The following is a 27748-nucleotide window of genomic DNA, read 5'->3' on the forward strand; positions in this document are numbered from 1 at the left end:
GGCCCCCGCCACACACACACACGTAAACGCCAGGTGGGGACACAGGACCCGAGCACTTGGCTCCAAGTCAGCTCAATGTAAACACGGAGACATGGCACCCACTGCAGCCCGGGCTCGCACGCCAGCCTCGGGGTCCTCCAGCAGGCGCCGCCAGCCGTCGACACTCGCACAGATGCCAGGGGGGTGCAGAGCCCACCCCCACCGGCCACAGCCACCGGGCTCTTTGGCTTAGCTCCAGAAACATCAGCCCCCAGGCGGGGCCACGCTCAGCTCACCTGGCACCTTCCCAGCTGAAAGAATCCTGAGAAAACAAGACTGTTCCCGGGGCCTATCCCTGCCCCCCACGGGACCAGGAGCGAAGGGGCCTATGCGGCCCGAGCCGGTTGCAGATGCCCAATTAATACCCACAGCATCCGGGAGGCCAGGGCTGAGGTCACAGCGGAGGGTGCATTGTCTAGCGAGCTTCCGGAAGCCTGGTTTCCGGCCACTTTGGTCTAGCGCTCACCTCTGCCAGCCTAGAACCACCAAGGCCAAGTGCAGAGGCCCAGCCCCCCTCGCTGGGACACACCCCACAGCGTGGACATGTGCCGGGCTGGCGGTGAGCATGGGCGTGTCTGGCATGCGGTACACCTGTGCGTGGCCGGTCCCCCACACTCAGGCCCCCTCACAGCAGCCTGCACGCTCAAGGGGTTTGGCAGTTGTGTTGGCACCAAAGGCTCGAAGCAGTAGGGCTCCTACCCCACCATCTCCACAGGCCACGTGCCTGTCCTGGGCCACCGTACTCTGGGGCAGCTGCAAGCGCCCTGCCCAGCCTGCATCTCAAGTCCTGGGACGTCACGAGCCCCCTGGCTCTGTGTTTGGCACTGAATGACCCCACGGCCCAGCCCCTCTTCCTCCGCCTGGCCCCGGCCAGCACACGGGGACAGGACAGGTAAGCACATGGGGCCTCCCGGAACAGCTGCCCCAGCCCACGAGGCAGGGTGGGGTGGGGGCCCTTCCAGGCCAGGGAGACTGCTGCAACGGCACAAAGTACTCTTTCCTCGAAAGCGAAAGACAAGAACAGCGACGGAGAGGAGGTGGCACACGCCCGCGACACTGGCCCTGGCAGGGGCCGCAGCAGGAGCTGGGCCAGGAGGCCAGCGAGGCGGCCACAGGGGCTGGACAGTCTGGTTGGGGTGCTGGCTGGGAACTGAGGAGGGTGGCGTGGAGGCGCTCGCCCACGGGGTTATGGCACATGTCGAGGTGTTGCAGTGAGCCCTCCGCAGCCAGGAGGGGCCGCCGCAGCAGATGGATGGACGGGGTGAGCGGGAGGCACTGGGCGCGCACAGGGAGGCCGCCCGGCCCGCTGCCTAGATCAGGAACCTCTCGGCGTCTGGGAGGAAGTCGGGGAGGAAGGCGGGGTCTGGGAGGCTGGGGGACCTGCAGTTGGCCCGTGGCGGGAAGCTCCTCAGGGGCAGGGCCGAGGGGGGAGAGGACGGGCTCTGGGCGGCAGGCCGGCCTTTCCCGAGCTGGGCCAAGCCCCCGGAGCCCCTGTTTCCGGTCAGCAGGTCCAGGTTCCCGCTGGGGTCCACGATGGCATTGATGACTGGGGGGGTGGGGAGGGTCAGGCCGGCCGGAGGGTCCTGCCTGGCCTCCCGTGCCCACCCAGGGTGAGTCAGGTCTTCCACTGAGGTCCCCACCGGCCCCCTCTGACTGCCCCGCGCTAGAGCCCCAGTGCAACCCCCGAAGTCTGAGCCACACCCACCTTCCAGCTGCTTCTGCACACGCCTCAGTTCCTTCAGGATGGAGCTGATTTCCTGGAAGGGGGCCAGGAAGGAGGGCAGATGGAGCAGGACCACCAAGGGGTCATCTCTCCCGGGGGCTCTGGGGGCAGCCGTCGGGTCCCAAGCTCGGGCCAGCACCGCCACTCCCTCCCTGTGGCCAGACGGGCTGAGGGGACAAGGCAGGGCCCGTCCTGTCCTAGCATGTCCCGGCCCCCATGTCCCGGCCCACACCTTGTTGGAGGTCTTCAGGATGGGCACCTCGTTCTCAGCGTTGATCCTGGCCTCCAGCTCCTCCCACGCTCGCCCTGTGTTCTGAAAGAGGATCCTGCCCGCCGAGAGGGTGGGGGGTGGGGGCAGCAGGCAGAGGATGGTGACAACGGAACCCGGGCACAGCACCCTCCCAGACCACTCCGCCCGCCGTGGTGAAGCTCACATCACCCCCTCCTGTGCCCCAGGGGAAACAGGCCCGGAGCAGGACCCGGACTGGCGAGTATCAGAGTCCCTGTCTCTCTGCCCAACACGGGAGGGCTGGGGAACAGAGAGGACTCCCCCAGGCTCAGGGTCTGGTTGCCGGGAGCCGTGTACGCCTTGTGTGTGCACACAAGGCGTACACGGCTCAGCTACACGTGAGTGTGTGCTCAGACGTGCACTCATCGGGCAGTGTGCCCTCGGAGGACGTCAGCCCCAGCACAGTCCTGGCTTGCACACATGTTCATATCTGTGTCTGAAGGGAGTCTGGCTGGGCGTCCACGGAGCAGTGGTGGGCTCCAGGCTCCCCCACCCCCCGGGGCTCCCACTGGCCGCAGGGCCTGCGGGCACCCGACTCACTTCATCTTCTCGGCCAGGTGCTCCGTGTTCTCTCGGATGGCATGGGACAGCTGGGACACGGGGTTCAGCATCAGGTTATCAAAGATCACCTGCGAGGAGGCAGGCATCAGCATGGAGACCCTGCTCCCTCGGCCACCCCAGCACCCGGCCAGGCCAGCTCGGGGAGTGGGTGGGGTGCCTGCCTCCTCGCGGTTCCGAGGCCGTGTCTTGTTGGCCATGGGGACCTCACGGCGGTCGTTCATGTTCTGGTCCAAGTCCCGAGAGTTCAGGGAGCCGGGCGGCACCTTCTGGAAGTTGAGGCTGGCCTCGGGGATGCGCTGCACCAGCTGTGGGCAGGAGGGGGGCGGCGTTGGCCCAGCTGGTGGGGGCGTCCACCAGGAGGTGGAGAGAGCTGCACCTCCCCCACTACAACAGCAGGTGGACAGAGCAGACCCCAAGTCCCGTCCCCTCAGGGTCCCTGGACACCCCCACCCCCAATGGAGGCAGGTCCTGGCCCCGTGCTCTCGGGGTGTCTGTTGCGGGAGCTGAGCACACGGAGCCTTGGTGAGGGCTCACGGCCACGACCGCTCTCCGCCAAGGAGTGCAGGGCTGCCTGAGGGTCAGGGAGGCCAGACACGGCCGGGAGTTCGGCAGGGCAGGGGCCGAGCTCACTTCCTCTCGGGCGGAGATGGTGGAGGCGGGGGTACTGGGCACGTTGTTGAGGGAGGGGCTGCGGGCAGACCCCGGTGAGCCCAGCGAGTCGCCATCCCCAGCCACGTCGTGGATCTCCTGGGCCAGGATGGCCACGTCCTTCACCAGCGTCTGGCTCAGCCTGCAGCCAGCAGGAAAGAAGGCAGATCCTGTGAGGTCCTCCTAGGCTGGGCCCCAGCGCAGGGGAGGTTTGGGAGCAGGAGCAGATGGGACTCAACGTTCCCTCTCCCAAGGCAGACACCCCCTCCCAGGTGGGGGCGGGAGTCCCTCCCAGGAGGTAGCTGCTGGGTGCGGGGCAGGGGATGGGGTACGCAGCCTCCAGCCTGGCCCAAACTGCTCCCAACTGGCCACTGGTAACGCCATGACCAACAGGGCCCCATAGAGAGGCTCAAGTCCCCGATGCCCCAAGGGGGTTGGTAGGGGTGGGGCTGGGGGCAGGCCCCAGGCAGAGGGGTGGCGGAGACACCCACAGTCTCCCAGGCAGGCCAATCACCTCCTCCTCCTCTAGCTACCAGGACTGGACATCAGGGCTGCCAGAGAACCTGTGGGCCACATAAGCCCTCCTCTGCAAGCAGGGAAACTGAGGCAGGGGAGAGGTGGGGTCACAGACAAGGGTCAGAAGAGGCCAGAGGGTGAAACAAGCAGACCCAGAGAGGCTGGGGACCTCCCCACAGGGAAGAGAGGCCAAGGGAGGCTGAGCCCCCAGCAGCAGCCTGGCCCCCTCACCCTCAGGCTTCCTTGGCACTTCTACCCCTGCGGTCACCCAAGCGACAGGGGCCTGGGACCCACTGAGGACCAGGTCTCTGCCCTCAGCTGTCCCAGCTCTGCCCAGGTGCCTCCCAGCTGGCCCTCAGGGCCCACCCACTCCCAGCAGCAACTCCAGCCTCTACCTGGCATAGCCACCCGAGCTCTGCCCCCCATCAGAGCTGCCCTCAGCCCCTCAAGATGGGGGCTCCCCAACCGGGTCCCACCCTTCCTACATCAAAAGAACACAGAGGATGTCCCTCAAACTCTTGGTGATGCCATAATGACATGTGCCCCTGCCTCAGTGCCCGCCCTCCACCTGCCCAGGCCCTTTGGTCCTCCCTCTCTGGTCCTGGCCCTTTGCTCCCTCTGCCTCTTGTGCCCAGCAGGTTGGTAGGCTCAAGCTTGCCCACTCCGGAAGCAGGGACCTCAGGAAGTCTATGGGGCCCTCCACCCCCTTCGCCTCTCTCACCCAGTGCAGTGGCTCCTTCCAGAACCCCATACCCTGCCTTCTCAGCCAGCCCCTCACCCCCTCCTCACCACCGCTCTCACAGGTGACTTCCCTCCAATCACCCCTCGGGCATCCCGAGCTCGGTCCCTGGCCCTCTTCCCTTCACGCTCTCCACATCCTCTCTGCACAACCCTGGGCCTGGTGACCCACGGCCTCAGTCACCATCTTTGTGCTAATGATGCCCATGTCTCCATCTCCCACAGGCCACTCTCCTAGGAGCCACCTGCCTCTGGTCACCTCTTTCCAGGTGCCTCACGGACTCAAGCTCAGCATCCTCAATACCAAACACTCGCCATCCACCCAGCCCCAGGACTCCTCCTGCCCACCTCTCTGCACCATCCTCCCCGACACCTGGCCTGGAAATGACTCTTCCTCCACTGACTGACCACATGAGAGAGTTCATCCTTAATAAAAATCTTGGTAGAGGCCTTCCTCATACCAGAGGTCCTCCACCCTCTTGGACAGATCTGCATTCATTCATTCATCCACCTTTCCATCCATCCGTCCATCCATCGTCTGCCTGCCCATCCATCCATCCAACCATCCATCTACCCATCCATTCATCCACCCATCGTCTGTCCATTCACCCACTCATCCATCTGTCCATCTGTCCGTCCATGCACCCAACATTCCATCCTCCCAGCCACCCATCCATCCAATCATCCATCCATCATCCACCCAACCACCCATCTATCCATCATCCACCCTCCATCCACCCAACCATCCATCCACCCATCATCCACCCATCCATCCATCCATCCATCCATCATCCATCTATCCATCCAACCATCCATCCATCTGACAAACATTTGCCAAGCCCATTCAAGAAGAGAGCCCCAGTCTAGTCCCTGCCCTCAGGGTACTCTTGGACCCAAGGGGAGGTACCCAGCGGATCAATGGCTTGTGCTGTGAACAGGTGCCACTCACCTGGCAATCTCAGCAATCTCGGCTGTCTGCACAATGAAACCATAGGGATCAGGCTCTTCTTCCTCATCGTCTGTGTCCCGGAGGCCAGGGGCCCGGGGCCGGGCCCGGCCAGAGCTGCCAGCCCGTGGGGTCTGAGTGGCTGTAGAGGCGTGGGAGCGTGTGTGTTTGGGGGAGCCATGGTGGGAGCCATACTCCTCCTCAGAGGTGGACGTGCAATCTGAGCCCTGCTGCCGGCGACGTGTGCCTGGGGTGAATGAATTGGTTCCAGAAGCAAGAACAGAACAGAACGGCGCTCAGCACCCTGAGGCAGCTACATGCAGGGTCCTCAGGCAAAGGCCCAGTACTGCAGGACAGGCGGCATGGCAGCTGGCGCCCCTGCACCCAGGAGCCCTTCAGCTGAAACGCCAGCAGCTGCTGAGCTCTGGGGACCGCAAGGCCACCACCAGCCTAGACGCACATGCAGGGACGGGCAGCCTGGCGTTTCCACAGCCCCTTGAAGAGCAGCCCAGAGTTGTGGCTGGTGGGCCAGTGGTTTGGCGCCATGTCCATTAGACAGGAACCAGCACCCTTGGTGGCAGGGAAGTGGTGCCCTTAGACACCCCAAGTGGGAGTAAACCCCTCCAACCCATGTGGATTGGCCCTGGCTCTGGACCGGCCTGTACAGGGTGGTCTAGCACAGCCTGTGGTCAGAGCCCGAGCTTGGCCTTCGCAACCCCCTCCCTGTGGCTGCCTGGCCTTCTCAGACCTGACCCCTGCTCTGAGCCCCCACAGCGGCTGCAAATGAGGAGCAGGGAGTGGCGTTCCTGCCAAGCAAGCGCAATCCTCAGCCCATAGCCATCCTACCCCACTCTGCCCCTTCCTCCAGTGGACGCCGTCCCTCAGGGCTGCTCACCCCCCAGCAAACCCAGTGGGAGGGGACTGGCCCTGCAGGGGCGTCAGGCAGCAGCAGCAGCAGCATCAAGGAGCCAGGCCAAGTTCACCCAGAGGACGGGTCGGTTCCCTAGCAGGGTGAGCCCACTGAGTGAACGTGGACATCCACCACCCTAGGAGGACACCAGCTCTGGCGGCCACAGCTCCCCTTCGCTGTGCGCACGGACCGCAGTCTGCACGGGACTGCTGTTCATGGGGGATGGGGGACGCTGACAGCCCTCTCCTGGCCATGGATCTGGGCTCACAGGGTGCCCCTAACAGAGATGCATGACCACAGCAGCCCGGGGTGGGGCTCCCTCCCCAGGCCCACTGCCTCACAGTGGACGGCTCGGGCCTCCACATGTGCCTCACAAGCCATCAGGCTCCCAGCCTGAAGGCTGAAACTCCAGGGAAGAGCAGGCAGGCCCAGCCGGAAGATGGGGCCAGCCCCTCCATACTGGACACAGTGAGGGCCCTTGCCTAGGACAGCCTAGAGGCGTGCTGCTGCCACGCACACACACACTCGGTGTCCTTGTGTGTGTCTGTGGCAACATGCCTGCTCTTGGGAACAGGGGCTCCTCTAGGGACAGGACTGGGAGCCCCACAGCCTGACACCAGGCTGACACACAGGAAGCTGCAGACCCCCTGCCCGGGGTGACTGGGCCCAGGGCTGCCCGCCCGCCCCCAGCACTCACTGGGTGAGGAGTATCGGGCACTGCCCGGGCGGGCCCTGCTGAAGGGCTGGCGGGGGGCCGTGGTGGTGGTGGCGGCCTTCCTGGCGGCAGCCCGAGCCTCGGCCACGGTGGGCTTGCGGCCAGTGCAGTACAACTCGACGCTGCGGCCGGAGAAGCCGGTGCGGGTGGGGCCCGCCTCTGAGTCGCTGGGCCCCGTGAAGGAGCCGGCCCGCTTCCGGGGCATGGCCAGGATGTCCAGGCGCGACAGCTTCTTGCCCTGCTCGGGGGCTGGCCGCCCCGCTGGCTCGGGGTTGGCCGGGGGCCCCCGTTCGCCATCCGGGGCCTCTGTGTCCGAGGCGTCCCCCAGCCGGGCCCGCCTCAGCCGGGAGGCCCGCGTGGGCCGAGGGGTGGACAGGCTGTTGGAGCGGGTCAGCGCCTGCTGTACTTTCTGGGCGCCAGCTGAGCTGCGGCTCTGTTCTTCCTGGGCAGCCGGGGACGGCGGTGGCGCGGTAGGTTTTCGGCGAGGTGCTGGCCGACCTGCCCCGGTAGCCGCAGGGGTCTCGTGGTCGGAGGTGACCATGTCTGAGCTGGGTGGGTGGGCAAGGCTGGAGCCTCGTTCCTCGTCGGGCCAGTCCAGGGACCCCCGGGGCCCGTAGCCACGCCGCACGGCCAGGCGCCGAGCTGGCTCCCCGCGGCCCATGTCCATGGGGCCTGGCAGGCAACGCTGCTTCTCCGAGAGCCGCTCCCGGGCGCTGCTCAGGGCGGCACTCCCCGGCTCCTGTGCTGCTGGTGGGGATGGCAGCTTCTCCTTCTGCAGCCCTGTGGGCTGGGGGCTGGTCGGGCTGGGCCCATTCTTGCCACTGAGCAGGCTGATGGTGCTTGCCGTGTCCAAGTCGGAGTCTCCGGACAGGGAGTCCTCCGGCGGCCCAGGGGCACTGACCCCCTCACCCTCCACCTCCTCTGTGGACTTGGAGAGCAGGTGGGCCTCCAGGGCCGCCAGGGCCGTCTCAGTCTCCTTCAAGATCAGGTGGGTGTCCTGGGAGTGGAGGTCCATTCGCGAGGCCCGGGCTGAGGCCAGGTCCTGCAGGAGGGGGTGGCTAGAGATGTGCGGGAGCTGGCCAGGGGCTGGGGGGCCGCTGGCTGGCTCCTTGGTGAAGCTCTCCTGCCGGACAAAGGCCAGAGCCTCCTTGGGCGGGGCCGGAGTGGGGCCCTCAGGCTCTGGGGACCACCCTGGCCGCAGCTGGACGACCATTCTCCCGCTGGAGCTGATGTAGACACCGTCCCTCGCCGGGAGGCTGGGCTGGGCTGCCTGCCCTGGGCCCTCCACCTCCCCTGGAGCCATAGATGGTTTCCGGGGGAAAGTGGCCTCCCCGTTTTGGTCCCCGATGAAGAAAGAGGTGGGGGCCAGCTCCCCGGGGGCCCTTGGTGAGCGCCGGCCCCTCGTCCATGCCAGACCCTCCTGGGGGCTCCTGTGTCTCTCCTCCTGTGAGCTCCCACCCGGCTCAGGGCCCCGGCCCCCGTCTGACCCACTGGCATCACTGAGGCTGTCGGGTTCCAGGTCCTCCTGGCCCAAGAGGTGGCTGGCCTGCTCACTGCCCGGCTCCAGTGGCCCAGGCCCACTCCTCCTGGCAGCCTCGGGGCCGGCTGGGCTGTCTGCCCTGTCACTGGGCAGCTGTGGCAGGAGTCGCCGCTGGCGCACAGGAAGGGCCCCCTCAAACTCCCCAGCTCTGCGCCCAGGGCCGTCCTCTGTGAAGACAAGGGCAGCCTGGTAAGAGTGGCCGCTGGCCTGCAGGCCCTCCATGCACATGACCCTCCTCCAGGCCTGGCTGGCACGTGCTCACACCCGCGTCCCCAGTCCAGTGGCCTGAGGCCACCCTGGCCACCCCGCTCCAGCACTGGAGCCACTTACCTGCCAGGCCCGGGTCCGAGTAGCTGTCGGCCAGGCTGGCCCAGCGGGACACCCACTTCTGACCCCCGGGGGAGCCCGGCACTGGGAGCCCCTGCAGAGAGAAGAGCAGGAAGGTGTCTGTGGCACAGCCCCTTCGGGAAGTGCAGGGGGAGGAGGGGGCGTCAAAGGCAGCCCACCCTCACATCCGGACCCACACCTGCCACATGCTCCCCCTGCAGAAACAGCCAGGAGGCCCCCTGTCGCCTCGCCTGGGCTTGTGGGACCCCAGCTGAGCCTGGTTCGGTGGCTCGGAGGTCAGCAGCTGTGGTTCTGCCTGGCCCCTCGGACTTAGCACACACCCAGGCCCCCATCCTGACACGGGGCATGGCAGGTGGGTGTGCCCCTTAGGAAAAGGTCCAGCCCAGCCTCATCCAGAGTCCACCTCCAGGGTTCTCCAGGCAGAACCAGAGCCTTCCAGTGTACACAGGACCCAATGACTGGGGCCCCAGCCCCGACGCTGTCCGCTCCCTGCCCGAGCCCTCCTCAGGGCAGTCTCTGGGCTCAGTCTCGCCCACCTGGAGCTCCCCGTGGGGGGCCGTGCCCACTGGCCGGGAGGCAAACTCCTGTAGCAGTGCCATCCGCTGGGCCACTCCATCACCAGACTCGTCTCTGTCCCCTCTGATGACTGGACGGAAGGTGGCAGAGGATACCCTGGAGAGTTCAGGGGACTCGAGTACCCCGAAGACCTGCCGGGAGGGACAGCCAGGCACCACAGGTCAGAGCGCCCAGACACCACCCCCCACTCAGACATAGGCCCCATCTCCAGACACCAGAAGAGCAGGGGGCCTGGCTGGCCAGACTGGCCAGTGGCTGAGACACACAGCCCGGCTGTCCAGCTCACGTGTTAGGTAGGAAAACAGCCCCAGCCCTGGGAAAGCAAGCCGGGCTCCCAGGCAGACCCCACCGACATGGGCACCTGGTCGATCATCTTGCGGGCCTCCTCCACCTCCTGGTCCTGCGTCTCTGTCTCGATGGTGTAGGTCCCTGCGTCACTGAGGCTGTCATCCTCCTCCTGTTTGCGAGCTTTGCTCAGCTGGGGGTCGGCGGGGGGTGGTGGCAGAGTTGAGGGGACCACAGGGCTGGCCCCACGGGGTGTCAAGGGGGCGGGCAGTGCAGGGGGCACCTTCTCGGGGGCAGGCCGGGTGGCTGGGGAGCCCTCCCGCAGGCACTGGGCCATGAAGTCCTGGGCCAGCCGGGAGCGGCGCCCCACGCTGCCGAAGGGACGGACAGGGGCCCGGGCGGCGGGCGAGGGGCTGCCCAGCCGCTCCTCCGTCTTCTCCCGCTTCAGCGAGCTGGCCCGCTGTGGCCCCGAGCTGCTGCCCGCCGCCCGGGCCGGGACCGGTGCACCCGGGCGGTCCCTGTCGGCTGGCCCGGGGCCTCGGCGCTTGTCGGCCTTGGGGTCCCCAGGTGGGGTGTGCGTGAAGGACTGGGAGCGCTTCTTGCGGGGCGTGTCCTCGTCGAAGAACTCGATGACGAAGGCCTGCTGGTTGTGCAGCAGCTCCTGGGGCTCCCGCTTGATCTGCCTCTGCAGCCGCACCTGCTCCCCGCTGCTCTCCCCGGCTGCCTTGGCCATGGGGTCCTCCGAGTCACTCTGCGTGCCGTCCTCGTGCTTGTGGCCTGGGGGCGGGGGGACCCCAACTCGTGAGGCCGAGGGAAAGGAAACAGCAATCCTGGGGGGCCTCCTCACCCCGCCCCCGAGGGGGTCGGCACACACAACCACAGCTGTCACATGCGGTTGGGGACGCAGCACACAAGGCCGAGACGAGCAACGGGCACAGCCGAACTGCCCCACTTGCGCACGCGGTTCTCGGGCAATTGATTAAAAGATAGAAATCGCTCAAGCTGATTAGGGCCCCCCCGGCGAGGCAAGCGGGCAGACCCGGGCTGACGTGTGGTCACTGCCGCCTGGTGGGCCAGTGGCCCGGGCACTCACCCTTCAGGGTGCGGGTGTGGACGGGCAGGTCACTCTTGGTGCTGTGGCGGTCGTCTCCGGGGCCGGCCCGGCGCAGCAGGCTGGGGTCGTTTTGCACCAGCCAGTCAGCCACCTTGGTCTCTGCAGACACCACCTCGACAGGCGTGGCCTCCTTGCTGGGGGGCCGCCGCTGGCGCAGGGAGAACTTGGTGATGTGGTCCTTGATCTTCACCTTGCCCGGGCTGCAGTCGTCAAACTCGATGGTGAAAGACGCATGGCTCTGCACCACGGGGGCCGCCCCGCCCCCGCCCGGCTCCACGTCCTTCGTGGGCACCTCGTGTGCCGGCACCTCGGGGGTCCTCGGTGGCTGCGGGGCCTCCTTCGTGGGGATCTCGAAGTAGCTGGGCTCCCGCCGGAACGAGTAACCCTGAGGCTCCGTGGCAGCCCGGAAGCCGGCTAACGCCCCGGGGAGCTCCCCGTCCTGCTGTGCCAGCTCCTTGGGCCGCTCTGGGATGGGTGACATGCTCAGGCCGCTGCAGGCCAGCACCCTCACCCCACCCACCCCTGCCGGGACCATGGGCCCCGTCTCCCCCAGAGCCAGCACTGCCAGGCCACCCTCGGGGACTTCGGGGGTCTCGCGGGCTGGCCTCTGGGACCTACCGGGGTAAGGCTCCTCCTGGCGCCGGTCCTCAGGCGAGGTGCCACCATCATCCTCGCCCCACCAGGAGGGCTGCCCGTACAGGGGTGTGCGGTAGGCCGCCGATTCTGCAGAGGGAGAGAGAGTTCAACTCTGGGTGGCCGTGGCCCTAACACAGACAGGAGGGGAGACCTGGAGCTGGAGGGGATGCTGGGCTCTGGAGGAGGCCAGCTGCAACTTACAGCTACCCAGGGCCCTGGTCAGCCACCAACCACTCTGAGCCCCATTTTTGCATCGATATGGGGCATACAACTGCAGTGAGTCCCGTGGACACTCGCCTCCCCCGTCCCCGCCTGGGCCTCCCCGCAGGTTGCCTGTTCCTGGGGTGGCACTGTCCTCAGCGCCCCCAACCTGGGGCAGGCAATCCCTTCAGCCCTGTCCTTACCCCCAGAGCCTGCCCAACGGAGGGGCAGGAGGCCAGTGGTGAGCCCACACCCAGGGCTGGCCCCTCTCCAAGGCTCTGTAAATGGTTCAGGCCACACATGGGTGTCCCTGGGGCTGAGTACCATCACAGTCTGACTAGACCACACAGAGTGCAGGGGTATGGGTGTGCATGGCTGGGTGTGTCTACAGGGGTGCACAGGTGAGTGTGTCCACAGGGGTGTGGAGGTACAGGCGTGCACGGGTCCCTGAGCTCACACACGAGCAGGTTTGTGCTCAGGCTGCTGTGGGGGGTGTGAGCCCAGGAGACCCTGAGAAGTGGGGAGAGGGGTAGGGAGCAGGCCTGCATGCACACTCCCTGCCCGCTCCCTCCCAGCCCACCTGGAATGCTGTCCTACCTGGTCCTGGTCTCCGGTCGCCCCTCTCCGGCCTGGGGGTAGAGGACTCGCAGTACGGCGTGTGCTCCAGCAGCGCCTCGCCCCTCTTGGGCGCTGGGCCCTTGACGCTCACCTGCAGCTGGCTGGTGTACTTCTCGTGCTGCGGGCATGGAGTGGGGGTGAGGGACAGGTGACCACCTCTCCTCTCCATCCAGAGTGGGCCCAGCGCTGGCCCCTCAGGACACCCACAGAGCAGACAGGCGGACACCTGCCCAGGTCAGCAGCTCAAAGCTAGGGGTCTACGCCCAAGCCTGGGGGATCCTCAGGACCACGAAGCCTCCAGGAGGGAGCTGGGGCTTGTTTGGGGGCAGAGGGAGTGGGCAGCAATCATCAGAGGGAAGACTGCCATCCCAGGCCCCCAGAGAGAGGGGGTCAGCGGCTCAGGGGCTGGGGGGTGGGGAGCAGCAGCCTGTCTGAGCAGAGTGCCCCTATGTGTGTGTGTGCATTCATGCATGTATGTGTGTGTGCACATGTGGGTACGTGTGTATGTATGTGTGCATGTGTGCCGGGCACAGCAACAGCTGTGGGCCCTAGCTGGCCGAGCGCTGCAGTCATCAGAGTCGGGCTCACACTGGCCCTGCCCCTGACCGGCCGTGTGACTCTGGGCAGGCCACCCACACTCCCTGTGCTGCCAGAGGTTCATTTGTAAAATGGGGCTAAGGCCAGTCCATCTGACATGGGGCTCCTGGGTAAAGCTCTAGGCAGGGTCCCCCAAATCTGTGCTCCATGACACCCCCAAATGAGCAAGGGAAGATACCCCACCCAGGACCCAAGGGGGAAGAGTACGCAGGGGCGTCCATCACTGAGGACCTCCCACGAGCCTGTCCCCAAAGGCTGCCCCCACCAGCCTCCAGACACCACCTCCTGCCTGCTCCTGGCCATCCCATCCAGGTGGCCTGACCGGGGTCTTCCCCAGTACCCAAGACACGGGGTGGGCCCTCTCGGCCACCCCACCCTGCTGGGTACAGCAGCCTCTGCTGGGGCTGCAGCCATGCCCACCATGCCTGGGTGTATCCTCCTGGGGGGTGGGAATGACTATCTTCCCCACCTGCCAGACCGGGCCGTCCGGCAGAGCAGGCTGGGCCAGGCCGACTCACGGCACTGCAGCCACAGCCTGGCTAGGGCAGCCAAGAGGCCCGGAGTGTGGGCCAGGGCGGGATGGCATGGGCCCGTGGGAAGTGGAGGGCTGCGGGCATGCAGGGCCCCGGGGCCAGGGGCCAGCACTGACCCTGAGCGCCTCCTCGGGGACGCGGTGCTGCACGCGTTCCAGCACGTACATGTTGGAATGTGGCAGCGCGTTAAGGAGAACAGGGAGCAGGGAGAGCCGGGCGGGGCCTCAGGCCTCGCAGTGCAGGCATCCTTGGCCAAGGAGATGAAAGGACCACTCCCAGGGAGGCGGATCAAGGGGGAACGGGGGAAGGGGCTGTGCTGCCCCCCAGTGTGGACACCTGCAAGCACAACCCTCCACACCCACGCCACCACCTGCCCCCTGCAGGCCCTGGGTCTCTGAGCACCAGGCAAGTGTCCAGACTGCAGGAGTGGCCTGCAGGTCATGCTGCCCCCACTCAGAGCAGCAGGACAGAGGCCACTCCAGGTCACAGCGTGCACATGCGCTCAGGCCACCAGCACGCCCTCCACCCCCCTACTCATGGCCCAAAACACGGCAGGCAATGTGCCCAGGAGCCAGGTGGGGCCCCAGAGGCCATGCTACACATCCAGCTCTCGGTTCCCACCCCAGACCACCCCTCAGCCCCTGGCCTCCCAAGGTTACAGGGGTGGGGAGGGCCCATGGGTGGGTATGCCAACGGGAGTGGTGCCGAGGTGGAGGAGGAGAGGATGCGCTCCTGCTGTGCGTATGGGCCCCTGGGCTCCAGGACGGAGCCATGGCCCCCACCCACTATCTTCTGGGCCGGGACTCTGGGTCCCAGGGAGCGGTCACTTGTTCCTTGGGCCCTGTGGGAGCTCAGGCCAGGCAGGCAGTAGGCGCCAGTGGCTGAGACCTCAGCTTAGCAGAAGGGCGGCAGGGGCTGGGGCTCAGGCTGGAGCCCAGCCCCAGGCTCACCCTCACCGCCCTCCGACCCCCGCGGGCCCAGTGGTGACTTCCAAGGCCACCATCCACTTCCAGGATAACAGCACTGTGGCTGGGGGACCGAGGGAGAGGCCGAGAAGAGGGGGAGCGGCTGGGAAAGGATATCATAGCCGAATCGGATGACGTCATTGAGCTTCAGCGTGACGTACTTCTGGTCCGGGATGCGCACGTCGTTCACGAACGTCTGGGGAGGACACGGGTGGTGGAGCTGAGCCAACAGTGGGCGGGGCACCGACTCCGGGGTCCCTGGCAACTGGACAACCCGGGCCCTCTCTCCATGCTGCTCTGGGCCCAGCACTGTCCCTCCAGCACATGTGTGCCCAGCCCTGCACCCCGAAGGGACCACAGGACAGACAGCTGCTAAAGGACTGGCCAAGGGGGACTAAGGCGCCAGGCCTCACCCAGTGCCCAGGGCCCCTGACAGAGCCCTTCAAGCAAAACCCTCGGATGTCTTTGTGAACAGACCATTTCTCTCATCCACGCGGAGCTCGTGTTGGCCCCAGTCCCCCACCCAGACCACACAATGTCCCCTGGAGCGGCCGAGGCACGCCCACAGGGTGGCCCCAGGGCAAGGAGGGTCAGGCGGTGCAAGGCTGTCTGACGACACCCCCCATGCAGGCCACCTGCTTGAAAGGGCGTGGAAGCGCCAGTCCCTGGAAACTCTCTTCCCTCCAACAAGGGCTTCTAATCAGCCGGCCATGGGCCACCATGCTGTGGTGGGATGAACGAGAGACCCTAGCACTCTGAGGGCCTCTGGGGCAGGCCAGGGTGACAGCAGGAAGACAGATGTGGCTCAGGCATGGCAACTGTGCCAGAGTCCGGTAGAAGAAACAAGAAACGTGGGGAGGGTCTGAGGGTCTGAGCAGGAGGGTGGCTCCCCAAAGAGGTGGCCCGGGCTGGGGGTCTGCCCCTGCAGAGGTGGGAGCGCAGCAAACGTGACTAGAACTGTGGAGCACACTGGGCCCAGGCGCGGGCTGGAACTGTGCAAGCTCGGTTTCGGATACGCTGTATGTAAAGTAAGAGGCCTTGGGCTCCGAGCAAGGAGCCGACGCCAGCAGGCCTGGCGTGGGGACAGCTGCGAGGCTCTGAAGACCTGCCCTGCCAGCCTGCGTCCTTGGCTGAGCTTCGTGTCACGCGGGCAGGCAGGAGTTGGCCCAGGTCTGTGGACATCACAGGCCTCTGAGAAATGCGCCCCTGCGGGATCCAGGAGCATGAATCCAGCCAGCAGCCCCAGGACCTTCTGGAAGCCCATGCGGTCTGGGCCAGTGCCTTGGTGCAGCCCATGCGGGCAGAGGGCAGGCCCGCTCCTCCTGCAGCCCCATTTGGGTAGGGCTGCTTCATCTGACAGGAGGGTGGAGGAAGGAGGGGGCTGAGGGGCAGAGCGTGAGACCCCAGCCGGGAGCACCTTGAAATGGGAGCCAGCGAGTGGTGCCCAGCACTTGCTGGAACGCTTGCAGGCGGAGGCAGGGCCAGCCTGAGGCTGCTGTGGGACTCCCGCTCAGGATTGGGGGGCAGACTGCACAGGCTGGAGGGGGCAGGAGGAAGAGCCCTTCTTTGGCACAAGGGAATGGAGGCTGGTGGTTTTGCTTTCTTAATGAAACACTGTCACAGGGTAGGCCCCTGTCCACCAAACAGAAAGAAACAGGACACCCAGACAGACATGGAGGAGCATGGAGAGAGGCGGGGCCATCATGGAGGGTGGGGCATGGAGAGGGGTGGGACCAGCACGGAGGGAAGGGCATGAGAGGGGTGGGGCCATCATGGAGGGTGGAGCATGGAGAGGGGTGGGGCCAGCACAGAGGGAGGGGCATGAGAGGGGTGGGGCCATCATGGAGGGTGGAGCATGGAGAGGGGCGGGGCCAGCACAGAGGGAGGGGCATGAGAGGGGTGGGGCCATCATGGAGGGTGGAGCATGGAGAGGGGCGGGCCAGCACAGAGGGAGGGGCATGAGAGGGGTGGGGCCATCATGGAGGGAGGGGCATAGAGAGGGGCGGGGCCATCATGGAGGGTGGGGTGTGAGACGGGCAGGGCCATCATGGAGGGAGGGGCATGGAGAGAGGCGGGACCAGCACGGAGGGGGGGGCATGATGGGGCGGGGTCATCATGGAGGGAGGGGCATAGAGAGGGGCAGGGCCATCAAGGAGGGTGGGGTGTGAGAGGGGCGAGGCCATAAGGGAGGTTGGAGCATGGAGAGGCGGGGCTGTCATGGAGGGAGGGGCATGGAGAGGGGTGTGGCCCTCATGGAGAGTGGGTCATGGAGAGGGGTAAGGCCATCATGGAGGGTGGGGTGCGGAGAGGGGTGGGGCCATCATGGAGGGAGGGGCATGGAGAGGAGCAGGGCGGGCAGAGGGAGGGGCGTGGAGGGGGCGGGGCCAGCAGAGGGAGGTGTCATGGAGGGGCGGGGCCAGCATGGAAGGAGGGGCATGGAGAGGGGCTGGGCTGGCATGGAGGGTGGGTCATGGAGAGGGGCAGGGACGGCGCAAAGGGAGCGACATGGAGAGGGGAGGGGCGGGGCTGACACAGAGGGGCCAGCGTACTCACTCCATTCAGGCTGCCCAGGTCCTTTACCCAGTGCTCGTCCCTCTCCTGGTCGTAGTTGATGACAGCATGCTGCTTGTCCACACTGCGAGACTGGGAAGACACAGGCGGCTTCAGGTGCCCTTCCTGGCTGGGCGAGGCCCAGGAGGCAGAGGCATCCCCGGCAGGAGCCCCCCATCCTCTCCCACCCCACCACGATACCAACACCAGACCCCTGGGCCTTGGAGCCAGTGAGGCCCCACCCACACTTCCCCCAGCCAGCCCTCTCAGCCATGGGAGTAGGCCACAGGGACTTGCCAAGATCCCAGGGCCGGTTCTACTCGCCCCATGGCTACCTGGCTACCACCCGGCCCCTCCCTGTGTGACCAGCCCTCCCCAGTACCAACAGGCCGGTGCCGCTCCTATCCGTGGGAGTGGCTGGGAACCCTCTGATCATCTGGGACATGCTGTGCACTCCCAAGGGCAGGCGGGGGCAGCCAGGCGAGTCCAGCAGAGCCCAGAGGGAGGATCAAGGGGTGGGGGGGGGTTTAGGGAGAGGCCTCCCCCACTCCCTGCCCAGCCAGCCCCACAGGGGCACACACGACCTCTCAGAGTGATGGACCTGTGCACACATGCTCACGTGTGATACTTCTCAGACTCTACCGCTGTCTGCTCATACACACAGGGCTCACATACACCCTGAGCACACCCTGCCACCCAGCTCCTTCGCACACGTGCACACACTCACACACATGGGTACTTCTGCCCTAAGCACTTCTAACTCTTCCCAGGCCCCTGGAACCCCCTCCCTGAGGACAGTCACCCAGCTCCCTCACAGGTCCCCCACCACGGAGGAGCCACAGGCCTGGGGCCCAGCCCAGGAGAGGCCAGCAGAAGCGGCCAACCCAGGGGTGCTGTCCAGTCCTGGCCCAGATGACAGTATGTGGCCCTGTGGTCCTGCCAGGCGGTGCCCTACAAGACACCCAGGGCTGCCTCCCGGACACCAGGGGGAATGAGGGGGCCACGGCCCACAGAGGGTGGCCCAGGATCCAAGTCCCCACATCACCACACCACCAGGCGTCTCGGTTCTCACAGGTGACTGCCGGGACTCCCCCTCTGCCAGGCAGCCGGCCACCAACCCGGAGCCCACTCTCTCTCTGACGCTCCCCCGTGCCCAGTCCCTCCGCACCATCCTGGAGTGACCAGCGGGTTCAAAGGCAGGGCCTCCTTCCTCATCCAGAGACAGGAGGGCACATCAGGCTCAGGGTGGGGTGGACATAGGCTCGGGGGCAGCCCTGCCCCCATCCAAGGTCACTCAGCTCAGCAGAGACGCCAGGGCAGGCCCTGAAGGACATGGCAGCCGGTGGGGCTGGTGGGGGATACAGCCCTCGACCTGAGCACCAGCCTCCATGCTCCAGCCTCTCCTGGACTCAGAGGCCCCAAGGTGGACGGCCTGACCCACAACGATGACGCTGCAGTGGCGGATCTGGGGGGAGGGGTAAGATGAAGAGGGAGGGGGGAGGGCCCACACCTCATCCTGCCACCAACCCTTGGTCCTCCGGAAGGGGTGCAGGGGCAATTTACAGGGCAGAGCAGAGTCTGCGGGGGCCAGCCAGGGCCACCCCTGAGCACCTGCCCCAGTGCCGCCCCCTGGGCCTGCTCCAGGTGTCCCTCCCTGAGAGGCCCCCAGGACCGATCCTGGCGGGGCTCCTGGTGCCAACTCACCTGCCTCCCAAAGCCATGGGTCTCTGGCAAGGTGAGTCTGACCTTGAGACCTACTGCCCCACCCCCAGGCTCCACCTCTGCCCCCATCCCCACGGCTGGACAGCTCCTGGACGCAGCCTCTGCCCTGGACCGCTGGCACCATCTCCTCCCTCAGACTCCCCAGCCTGTCCCCGACCCAGGCCACCCAGTGCTCACCTCCCCCGGAAGCTGGCCCTGGTGACCCTCCACTGCAGCCCCTCCCACTGGCCCTGGCCTGGGCCTCCCCCACCTGGCACAGGCAGGGGGTGGGGGGCCGGGGTTCACTGGGGGACACTGGCACTCCCTTCTCTGGGACTCAGTCTCTTGGCACACACACAGGTCCTCCCGCGTTGAAGGGGCTTCCCCAGAACCCACCCAGGGGGTGGGGCTGACAAGAATGAGCAGCTCTCTGCAGGTGCCTGGTGCTCAGGCTCGCCCACCAGTCAGTGAACTGCCCCCTTGGCGGCCCGTGACTCATGCACCACGATGCCTTAGAGTCTAGCCTGGCAGCTGGGAGGATGCGGGCTCACTGATGGGGCTGGGGGCTCACCGCCTCCTGTGCCCCCTCCCGTGCTCAGCCCAGGGCTCGAGAACAGGCCAGCTGCCCACCTCAGCCCTGACACTCAAAGGGACCCTCGGTCTCCAGAAAGCGGGCCCCAAGGCAGGGGGGCCAGACTCTGCCCTCCTTGTGGCCGGACATCAGACCTCCAGGGGGCCTGTGGGTCTGGAAAGGGCATGCCACAGGGCTGCTCGCCGGCTCCACACCAGGATTCAATGTGGCCAGACATCAGACCTCCACGGGGCCTGTGGGTCTGGAAAGGGCATGCCACAGGGCCGCTCGCCAGCTCCACACCAGGATTCACAGCCCCCCCGCCCCCCATTTGCATCCAGAGCCAGGGCTGCCCCGCCCACTCCCCCTGACTGACACTCTGCTCCCAGCTGGGGCTCTGTCACTAGGCACAGCTCCTGTCAGCCCCTTGCCAGACTGCAGAGAGCACCAGAATTCACGGGAACAGCAGGGAGGAGCCCCATCTCCAGAACCCTCCGTCCCCGCCCCGATGCCCCAGGCCAGAAGCAGACCCCAACCCTGCTGAGCCCCAGTGCTCAGAGGCTGGAAGCCTCCTATGAGAGGTGGAGGTAGCCCTTTGGCCCGGGACTCGAGACTTAAAATGACACAAGCCAGGTCCTATGGAGAGCGGCCGCTACACAGGAAGAGGAGCGGGTGTGGAACAGATGCATAAAACAGCCTTAAGAAGCTCCAAACACACGGATTTTTGGAAAAGGATCTAACTGTTCGTACTCACTTTAAAACAGAATAAAGATGTGCTTCCAAAATTCGTGTCTGACGCCCTCTGTGAGTGAAAGCCCCACCCCGGCCATGCTGATTCTGGCAGTGCCAAAGCCCGGGGCTCTGGGCACGCCCTCCTGCCAGCTCACAGCCAGTGTCACCCAGTGAGGCCACAGAGGCCACAGGGCCGGGGTCGGCCTGCTGTGTGTGCAGGGGGCTCCCGAGCTCGCCCCCTCAGGGCCACGGTTTCCAGGTAAGGATGTGAGCAGACGAATCCTGGCTGTCACACACTCCCCCAGGGTGAACCAGTGCAAACAGAGAGGATACCTCGCCACGAACATGCACATGTACGTGCACACACATGTGCAACACATCCATGTGTGCGTGTACACATGATATGTGCACATATACACATATGCATACACACATGAACATGCACACACATCTGCACGTGCACTTGCACTCACGTGTGTGCGCATACACAGCTGCGTGTGTACATGCACACAGGCCGTGCGCCAGAGCCCTGGGCCGCCCGGGGGCAGTAGCCACGGCAGCAGTCTCAGCTCTGACACCAGGCAGCCCTGGGCAGCAACCCTGCTCACGTTTGTGTTATTTAACACATGCTCGCTGGGCACCAGCTCTGTGCCAGGCTTGCGCTGGGAGCCAGGACACTGTGGTGAGCAAACGCAGGCCACTGGGGAGAAGGGGCGGCACGTGGCCAGGCGGGCCGGCTCTGCCTCCAGAACACAACTCTCCCCTACCTCCCCTGCCCCCAGCGCCAAGCCACAGCCACTCTTGCCTACAGCCTCCCAAACGGCCCCCTGCTCCCTGGCCTGTCTCCCCCTCGCCACACAGCCCCCTCCCTCTCCCCTGAATGGAGGCCCCTCCCCACACAGCACCTCTGCTCCGCCCCCTGCTCCTCCTCCTCAGCTCTCAGCAAAACATCAACACAGTCACAGGGTCCAGTCAGCCCCTCAGACTTCCCTGCTGTCCCATCACTAGTGCCACCTTCTTCAGGTTCTCCCCTGGGGAATCATCGGGTTCCTGCTTACACATTTGTGGCCGGCCCTGCCCTGGAGTGGAGACCCAGGGAGGGCAGGGTCCTGCGTGGTTCTCCCAGCGCCAGGCACAGCGGACGGCGACTACTGAGTGACAAACGCGGGAATGAATGCAAGGACACCACAGAGGGGGCTCCGGGAGCACGCGGCAGGGAGAGGTGCAGAGGAGCTGGCTGCTGAGCACAGGGCGGGCAAGGGCGCCCGAGTGGAGGGGCTGAAATGGGGTGAGGGGGATCCGGAGTACCAGGGCAGGTGTGGGGAGAGGCTGGGGCCCAGCGGGGGCCTAACGGGCCGGAGTGCCTGTCCCTGCACCCCAGTGGGGTGGAAACAGCACTCAGGGATGCCTGAGGCGCAGGTCAGGGAGAAGGAAGGTCAGGGTTTGACCCTGGATGCCTGGTGGGGACCCTGACAGGAACTCGGTGAAGGGGACAGAGGATGATGGGTTTCACTCAGTGGCACCAAGTCTGGGCCACCTCTGAGACAGTGGAGCGGGCTGATGAATGCAGGAGGCGGGAGACAACGTGTGAATCATCTGAGCAGAGGAGGAAACTGAGGCTGGGGGTGTGGACAGGACCTCCAGGGAGAGGTGAGTGGGCAGAGAGGGAGAGCTGAGAGGCCAGAGGAAGGCTGGAGCTGCCATCCTGGGAGGAGGGGCGGCAGGGCTGTGTGCAGTGGAGACAGGGCTGCACCGTGGTGTGGACATGAGGCCAGGCAGCAGTGGTATGGACTTTGGGCTGTGTGGCGGTGGTGTGGACTTGGGGCCGGGCTGCAGTGGTGGGAGGTGAGGATTCCCTAGTGGGGACTCCTCACTAGAGTGAGGGGTGACGGAGGCCGGCAGGAAAGCACAGTCCCTGCGAGGATGAGAGGACGGGGTACCCTGAGCAAGGGATAGGTGGGCTGGGGCAGGAGGGTGGTAGGCCGACTGCAGGGGGGTGCGGGGGGGACAGCAATCCCACACTCACTCCACACCTGCCTCACTCTCTCCACGTGGTGGAAACTGCACAGGTCAGCAAGGGGCAGGAACACAGGTGCACCCAGGCCAGAGGCCGGCCCCGAATGCAGGGCTGAGAAGCACCCCCACTCCCGCCCTGCTCAGCGCCCCACCACTAATTAGCCAGAAGTTAGGAATAGGACACCAAACTCACTCTGAGCACCCTGACCCCCACCAGGAGCTTCTCCCCCCATACCTGGAAAAGGAACCAAGCAGAATGAGGCCTGGTGCAGGGGGACAGAGCCAGGCTGGGGCAGGAGGGGCACCCACGCTGGGCCCCCAGCTCCCCAAGGCCCCCGGCACCTGGAGGCCCCCAAAATCCACCACCCCCCAGCACCCACAGGCACCTGCAGGCTCCCATCAAGCGCCACCTCCTCCAAGAGGCTCTCCTGGCCACCCCAGGTGGAACGGCAGGGCCATCGACAGGCCACACAGGCACAGCATGGAACATAAGCACCTGCCAGGGGTCAGGGCCCATGTGGTGACCCCTTAGATCTCCCTCCTGTCGAGAGAGAACTCGGGTCACATCATACGACACCCTAGGGGAGCAGTGCCCACATCTAGACCTCACCCCGGCTGCTCCACGAGGACTGTACACTTTGAAATGGTTTAAAAAAAATCAAAAGACTGTTCTATGACACGTGAAGATGACATGAAATTGGCATTTCTGTGTCTGTAAATACAGTTGTACTGGCGCAGCCGCGCCTGTTGCTTTACTACTGTCAAGGCCGGTTCTTCGTGACAACGGCAAAGCTGAGTAGCTGTGATGGAGGCGTGTGGCCCGTGAGGCCTCAATATGTACCCAGGCCTTCAGAGAAAACATGCGCCCACTGCCCTACAGAGCCCCCAACTCGGTCTCCAACGTCCAAAGGATGAAGAGAAGGGGAAAAGGGGAGAGACTGTTAAGACCCTGAGGAGATGAACAACCAGAGGCAACAGAAGGCCTTGCTGGGTCTGGGTCAAGCAAATCAGAGGACATCTGGAGACAAACATTTGCTGTCCAAGTGGACGTGCACACGGCTGGGACCCCCACTGCAGTCCAAGCCCCACGCATCCTGGGGCTGCACAAGGGAACCAGGGTCTGGGCGAGGCCTCACCTGACACCTGGGGGGGCCCCTTGGCCAGACCAGGCAGTGCAGCCCACACGGGAAACCCGCTCCCTTCTGAGAGCCCCACAGTGGGGGCGTGGAGCTCGGGGACAGGGGCCCCTGTGCCACACTGAGGAGGGGTCAGGGCTGCAGGGAGCCTGACTCAGTCCACCCATGAGGAGCAGGGACAAGGAATCCGAGCTGGGTAGACCTTACAGGGTCAGTCCATCACCCCTTCTTGTTCCCAAACAGCCAGACGTGTGAGCCCCACGGAAGCCAAACTTGGACTCTGAAACCCGGGGCAGAGAGAAATTCCTGACTGCCCAGCGCCTGGTGCCCTGTCAGCCTCACGTGCCCGAGAAAGGCCCCCTGCCCCCCAGGGCACCTCAAAGGGGCACCAGCCTTCCCCTGGACAGTCTGATGGTCAGAGCTAGCCCTGTGGCTCCCCACCCAACTCATGGCCCAGGTGGGGTCCCCAGACTACAAAGATACAGACAGATCCACTTTCCAGCACCTTCCAAAGGTGGGCCCCTGATGCCTCGAGAATTAGCAGCCTAAGCGCCCTCCTGTCCAAAAAGGTCTGACACGCAGAGGCAGAGACCCACGCCTGTGAGGACATACCCCACCTGCACATGCCCACCCAAGGCCCCAGAGCCCACCGTGGGTCCAGGGCTCAGGTGGAGACGCCCGGGCCTGGGCTGTGTCGAGGCCTCCTCACCAGGTGTCCACCAGCAGCAAGGAGGGTGGCACCTTCCTGGCCTCCAGCCCTGCCCCCCCTCGGCCCCAGGGTGCCCCCACTCACCTGCAGCATGAGCTCACACTCATCACGCCCCACGAAGATGAGCTCTCGAGGAAGCCGGTGGCGGGTGCCGCTGCTGCTCACCAGGAACCAGGAGGTGACGCTCATCTTGGCACTGGTGAGGCCCGTCTGGCCCTGGGGGGAAGGAGTCGTCAGAGTGGGGCTCCCCTGCCAGGGCCCAGGCCCCCTGACACACGGAAGGTGCAGCACAGACCCTGCCCCTGAGGTTCAAGCCCCTTCACGGCACCACCGCAGCGGCCGCTTCTGGACACGCTGGGCTCCAGCCACATAGGCCACTGCCTCCCTGAGTGTGTCTGCCCCGTGGACCCCTCCCCAGTGAAGATCATCTGCTCCTCCCTCATGCTCCTGCAGAGGCCCCCAGACCAGAACAGTACCGGGTGAGCAGGGCATCAGGTAGCCCCTCGGTGCCCAAGAGGGAGGTGGTGCCTTGGTGCCCAAGGTCCTGGGGGCCTTGGCAAGGCAAGAGTCTGAGGGGCTGGAGTGCTCAGGGTGGGCAGGGGAGCACATGGTGGCTTGAGGGGCACAGTGGGGGCAACTCGAGTGATGACAAGGGCGGATGTCGTCCCAAGACCGGGCCCTGGGCAGCCTGAGGCCCTGCTGCTCTAGGACAGCGCAGGCCCCAATGGGGCCAGTGTGCACGCTCTTGCACAGATGCCCTGCTCGCCCAGCGCATGCGAGCAGAGCCGTGTCACTACCCCAGGAGAGGTGCATAGGCGCCAAATGTGCAGACACGCCTGTGCCACATGCGTGCACACGGCCTCCACATGTACCAGAGCACCACCCACAGGTGCCCTGGCCACTCTCTGCACACACACTCACACCGCTGACACACACACACGCTGGGTAAAGTGCATCCTGAGCACTGCCACGCGCCAGGCGGTCTCCTGGGCTCTGAGACAGCCATGACCAAGACACACAGCGTCCCCACAACCCAGGGCTTCCCTCCGGCCAGGGAGGCAGGGGGCAAAGCAGGCAAATGGCGGCTCGTGAGAATGCGCGAGGGACACAGAGAAAAACGGGCTGGGGCAGGGGTGGGAAGGCGCGCTGGGAAGGTGACATCTGAGCAAGGTGGGTAGCGAGCGAAGTGGGCATGTGAACATCTAGGGGACCGCGTTCCAGGCAGAGGGAGCAGCCAGTGCAAAGACGCTGGGTTGTACGCCCCTGGGAGTCCTGTGGCTTGTCCTGGAGTGAGAGAGGGGAGTCCCTGGAGGCCCAGGACATGCTGCATCATTGTGGGGCTCAGTGCAGAAGGAAAAGGAACAATACCTTGTTCAAAAATTAAGAAGAGTTCCAAAGCAACAAGAGCAGAGCATCAAACCAAACACAGGGTCTGAGCCAGTGTGTTGGTCACACGCCTATGAGGCCGGCCCTGGAGGCCCTGAGTCTATGATCTGACTCACAGCATGGAGAACAGATGGGAGGTTGAGCAGGAGACTAGTCGGAGGTGAGACAATAACCAGGGAGAGATGATGGTGCTGGCATCCTGGTGGGAGTGAGGAAGAGGGGTGTCCCCAGACCCTGTCCCTGCAATGCCCACACCCAGAGGCCTCAGCCATGAGGCTCTTTGCCCAGGGCTCAGCTTCTGGGGGCGTGGGGAGGGGGAGTGGGCAAGGCCACCAGGCCCCACCCATCTGTAAAGGCCCAAGTGACCACGTATCCCATGGCATACCCTCATGTCACTGTACCCTCACATCACCTCAGGCAAGCATGGGGGAAGAGGTGGAAAAATCCGCCCCAGGAGAAGGCAGCTCCCGCTGGGCAGAGCCAGCTCACCCCAGGCCCCCTGCCCTTCCTTAGGGTCCAGCCAGAGGGGCAGGCCCTGGAGGCCAAGGGGGCGGGGACTTCCGCGGCCTTGGGGAGGCCTCCACAACCCCAACCTCCTAGAAAACCCCTCAGTGGGGCAGCTGGGGGAGATGACAAGGCTCTCTCTTGGGGAGCCCCGCCCCATTACTGCGTTTCCCAGCACCCAGCGCAGACCCGGCGCCCCGCACTCTGCCTTCACCTGCTACCAGCTCCCCATGGGCAGCAGGCACGGAGACCCCACCCAGAGGAGGCCACAGCCTCTGCGTTCGGCAAAGGGAAGCCGAGCCCCCTGAGCCTGTGCCATCGCAGGCCATCCTGAAAAGGCCCAGGCCTGGGAGCTGTGGACGCTCCAAAAAGGCCTGCGGTCGGTTCGGGGCTGGGCTGGCCATCGTTGCTAGGAGGGAGAATAATAAACACCCCAAACTTGTCCCCTCGGCCGCCCCAGCCAGAAGAGCCACCCGGCTGGAGGTGAGAAGGGGAGGAGGTGGAGTCGCCGAGGGGCTGGGAGCGGCGGGCGGGCGGGCGGCCGCAAGGAGCAGACGGAACGGAGGCCGGGGACAGGCTGGGAGGCAGGGACGGCGGCGGCGAAGGGAAATGAGGAGAGAGGGAGGAGGAGGAGGAAGACGGAGGGAGGGACCGCGGGAGGAGAGACCAGGCCGGGAGGCGGCCGGGCGGGAGCGCCGGGCCCGGAGGGGGAGGGAGCGGCGCCTTCTCCTGAATCAGCGCTCGCCGGGGGCGGCCATGGCCGAGCCGGTGCCTGGGCGGGGACCCCGGCGCCCGGGCCTGCGCCCCCATCTCCAGGCCTCGGCGACGCGCGCCGGGCGGCCCCTCCCGGCCTGGCGCAGACCTGGGCTGCCTCCGCGCCGGCGGGGACTGGCCTGGCCAGGTGCGCCGGCGGTCCCCCACCCCAGAGCCTTTGTCTGGCCCCGCGGGGTCCCCGCTCCCCTGCCCCCTGTCCCTTGCCTCCTCCTCGCAGGCGCGCAGGTGCGGGCGAGGGAGGCCCCCGCGCCACGGGCGCAGGGCGGTGCGTCTTACCTGCGGCTCGATCCCGGCTGGGACCCGGCTCGGCCCCGGCCCTCCCGCCCGGCCCGCCGAGCGCTGGGCGGGGCCGCCGCCTAGGACATGCCCGGCGCGGCCCGCAAGCTCGCGGCAGCCCCGGCCGAACCCACGCGCAGAGCGGCGGCCCGCGGCCTCGCGCGGCGGGTCCCTGACGTCTGCGGGTCCCCGCCCCGCCCCGGTCCGGTCCGGCCCCACCCCCGCCCCGCCCCGGTCCGGCCCCGCCCCGCCCCCGTCCCCGGAAATCCAGGTTAGGGCGGGCCCAGCGCGCCAGGTGAGCGCGGCCCCCGTCCCCAGCGGCGCAGCGGCTCCGCCCCCCGAGCCCACGCCTCAGCCACCCGGGCCCAGCCCGCCTCCCCACTCGCCCCCCGACCCCTCACCTCCCCGTCTCCGTCCCGCCCCCCGCCTCGGCGTGGGGACCCGCCCCTGCGTGCCGGGCGGAACCCGGTGCCCAAAGCAACCCCGAGTTCTGGCCCTGGGCCCGCGGGTTAACGCTTAACCTCGGTCCGGGAGCCCAGGCTCCAGCTGCGTCCCCATCCCCAACCTCTGGCTCCGCCCGCCCAAGCGAGGGGGGGAGGGCGGAGGAGGTGCGGTGAGTCCCACAGGCCCTCCTCGCCCGGCCGGGACCCTTCCTCCTGCGCCCCCCGCGCTCCGACCCCGGGCGTCCTAGGCTGGGCTGGGGGGCGGGGGCGGGGACGCCGGCCCGCCTGGACACCGACCGTGCGCCAGAATCTGCCGAGGGGCGGGGGTGGCTGTGGGCTCCGGAGGTGCTCACCGTTCCTGGGTAAGTTCTCACGGGCTACTCGCTCCGTGCTGGCCGCTACAATAGAGGTATCCGGTGTCCCGGGAGCGGGGAAGGGGAAGGATGAACGTT

At 66.1% G+C, this 27748-nt stretch overlaps 1 protein-coding gene across 4 annotated transcripts; it reads right to left on the reverse strand.

The window, feature by feature from the left end:
• Window positions 1–913: 913 nt before the first annotated feature.
• Window positions 914–27455, reverse strand: CEP170B (centrosomal protein 170B). Of its 4 annotated transcripts, none has more exons than XM_087447829.1 (19): window positions 27375–27455; window positions 23998–24129; window positions 17052–17141; window positions 14614–14694; window positions 13650–13706; window positions 12383–12521; window positions 11567–11671; window positions 10928–11413; window positions 9911–10611; window positions 9510–9680; window positions 8956–9046; window positions 7068–8792; window positions 5464–5707; window positions 3243–3402; window positions 2774–2917; window positions 2592–2680; window positions 1995–2088; window positions 1745–1796; window positions 914–1585 (listed from the first exon to the last, which is right to left on the reverse strand). In XM_087447829.1, the coding sequence occupies exons 2-19, from the start codon at window positions 24100–24102 to the stop codon at window positions 1350–1352; spliced, it is 4770 nt and encodes a 1589-aa protein (XP_087303955.1). In that variant the 5' UTR covers window positions 24103–24129; window positions 27375–27455; the 3' UTR covers window positions 914–1349. The 4 variants fall into 4 exon arrangements, 3 of the variants coding, with proteins under 3 accessions (XP_087303955.1, XP_087303956.1, XP_087303954.1); XM_087447830.1 differs by lacking the exon at window positions 27375–27455 and adding an exon at window positions 26854–26969 and having other exon boundaries at window positions 5464–5602; XM_087447828.1 differs by lacking the exon at window positions 27375–27455 and adding an exon at window positions 26854–26969.
• Between the last annotated feature and the right edge of the window lie 293 nt (window positions 27456–27748).

This window comes from Ceratotherium simum, chromosome 24 (assembly GCF_057802395.1).
Source record: "Ceratotherium simum simum isolate JZ-2026a chromosome 24, ASM5780239v1, whole genome shotgun sequence".
Taxonomy (NCBI): domain Eukaryota; kingdom Metazoa; phylum Chordata; class Mammalia; order Perissodactyla; family Rhinocerotidae; genus Ceratotherium; species Ceratotherium simum.

Excerpts from the sequence above, each read along its gene's own strand:
- CEP170B (XM_087447829.1), bottom strand. The coding sequence starts at position 24,102 with ATGAGCGTCACCTCCTGGTTCCTGGTGAGCAGCAGCGGCACCCGCCAC. Across the intron at positions 5,708-7,067 it reads TGCCCGATACTCCTCACCCA|GCACACGTCGCCGGCAGCAG; the intron begins GTGAGTGCTGGG and ends CATTCACCCCAG. Across the intron at positions 2,918-3,242 it reads CCATCTCCGCCCGAGAGGAA|CTGGTGCAGCGCATCCCCGA; the intron begins GTGAGCTCGGCC and ends TCCTGCCCACAG.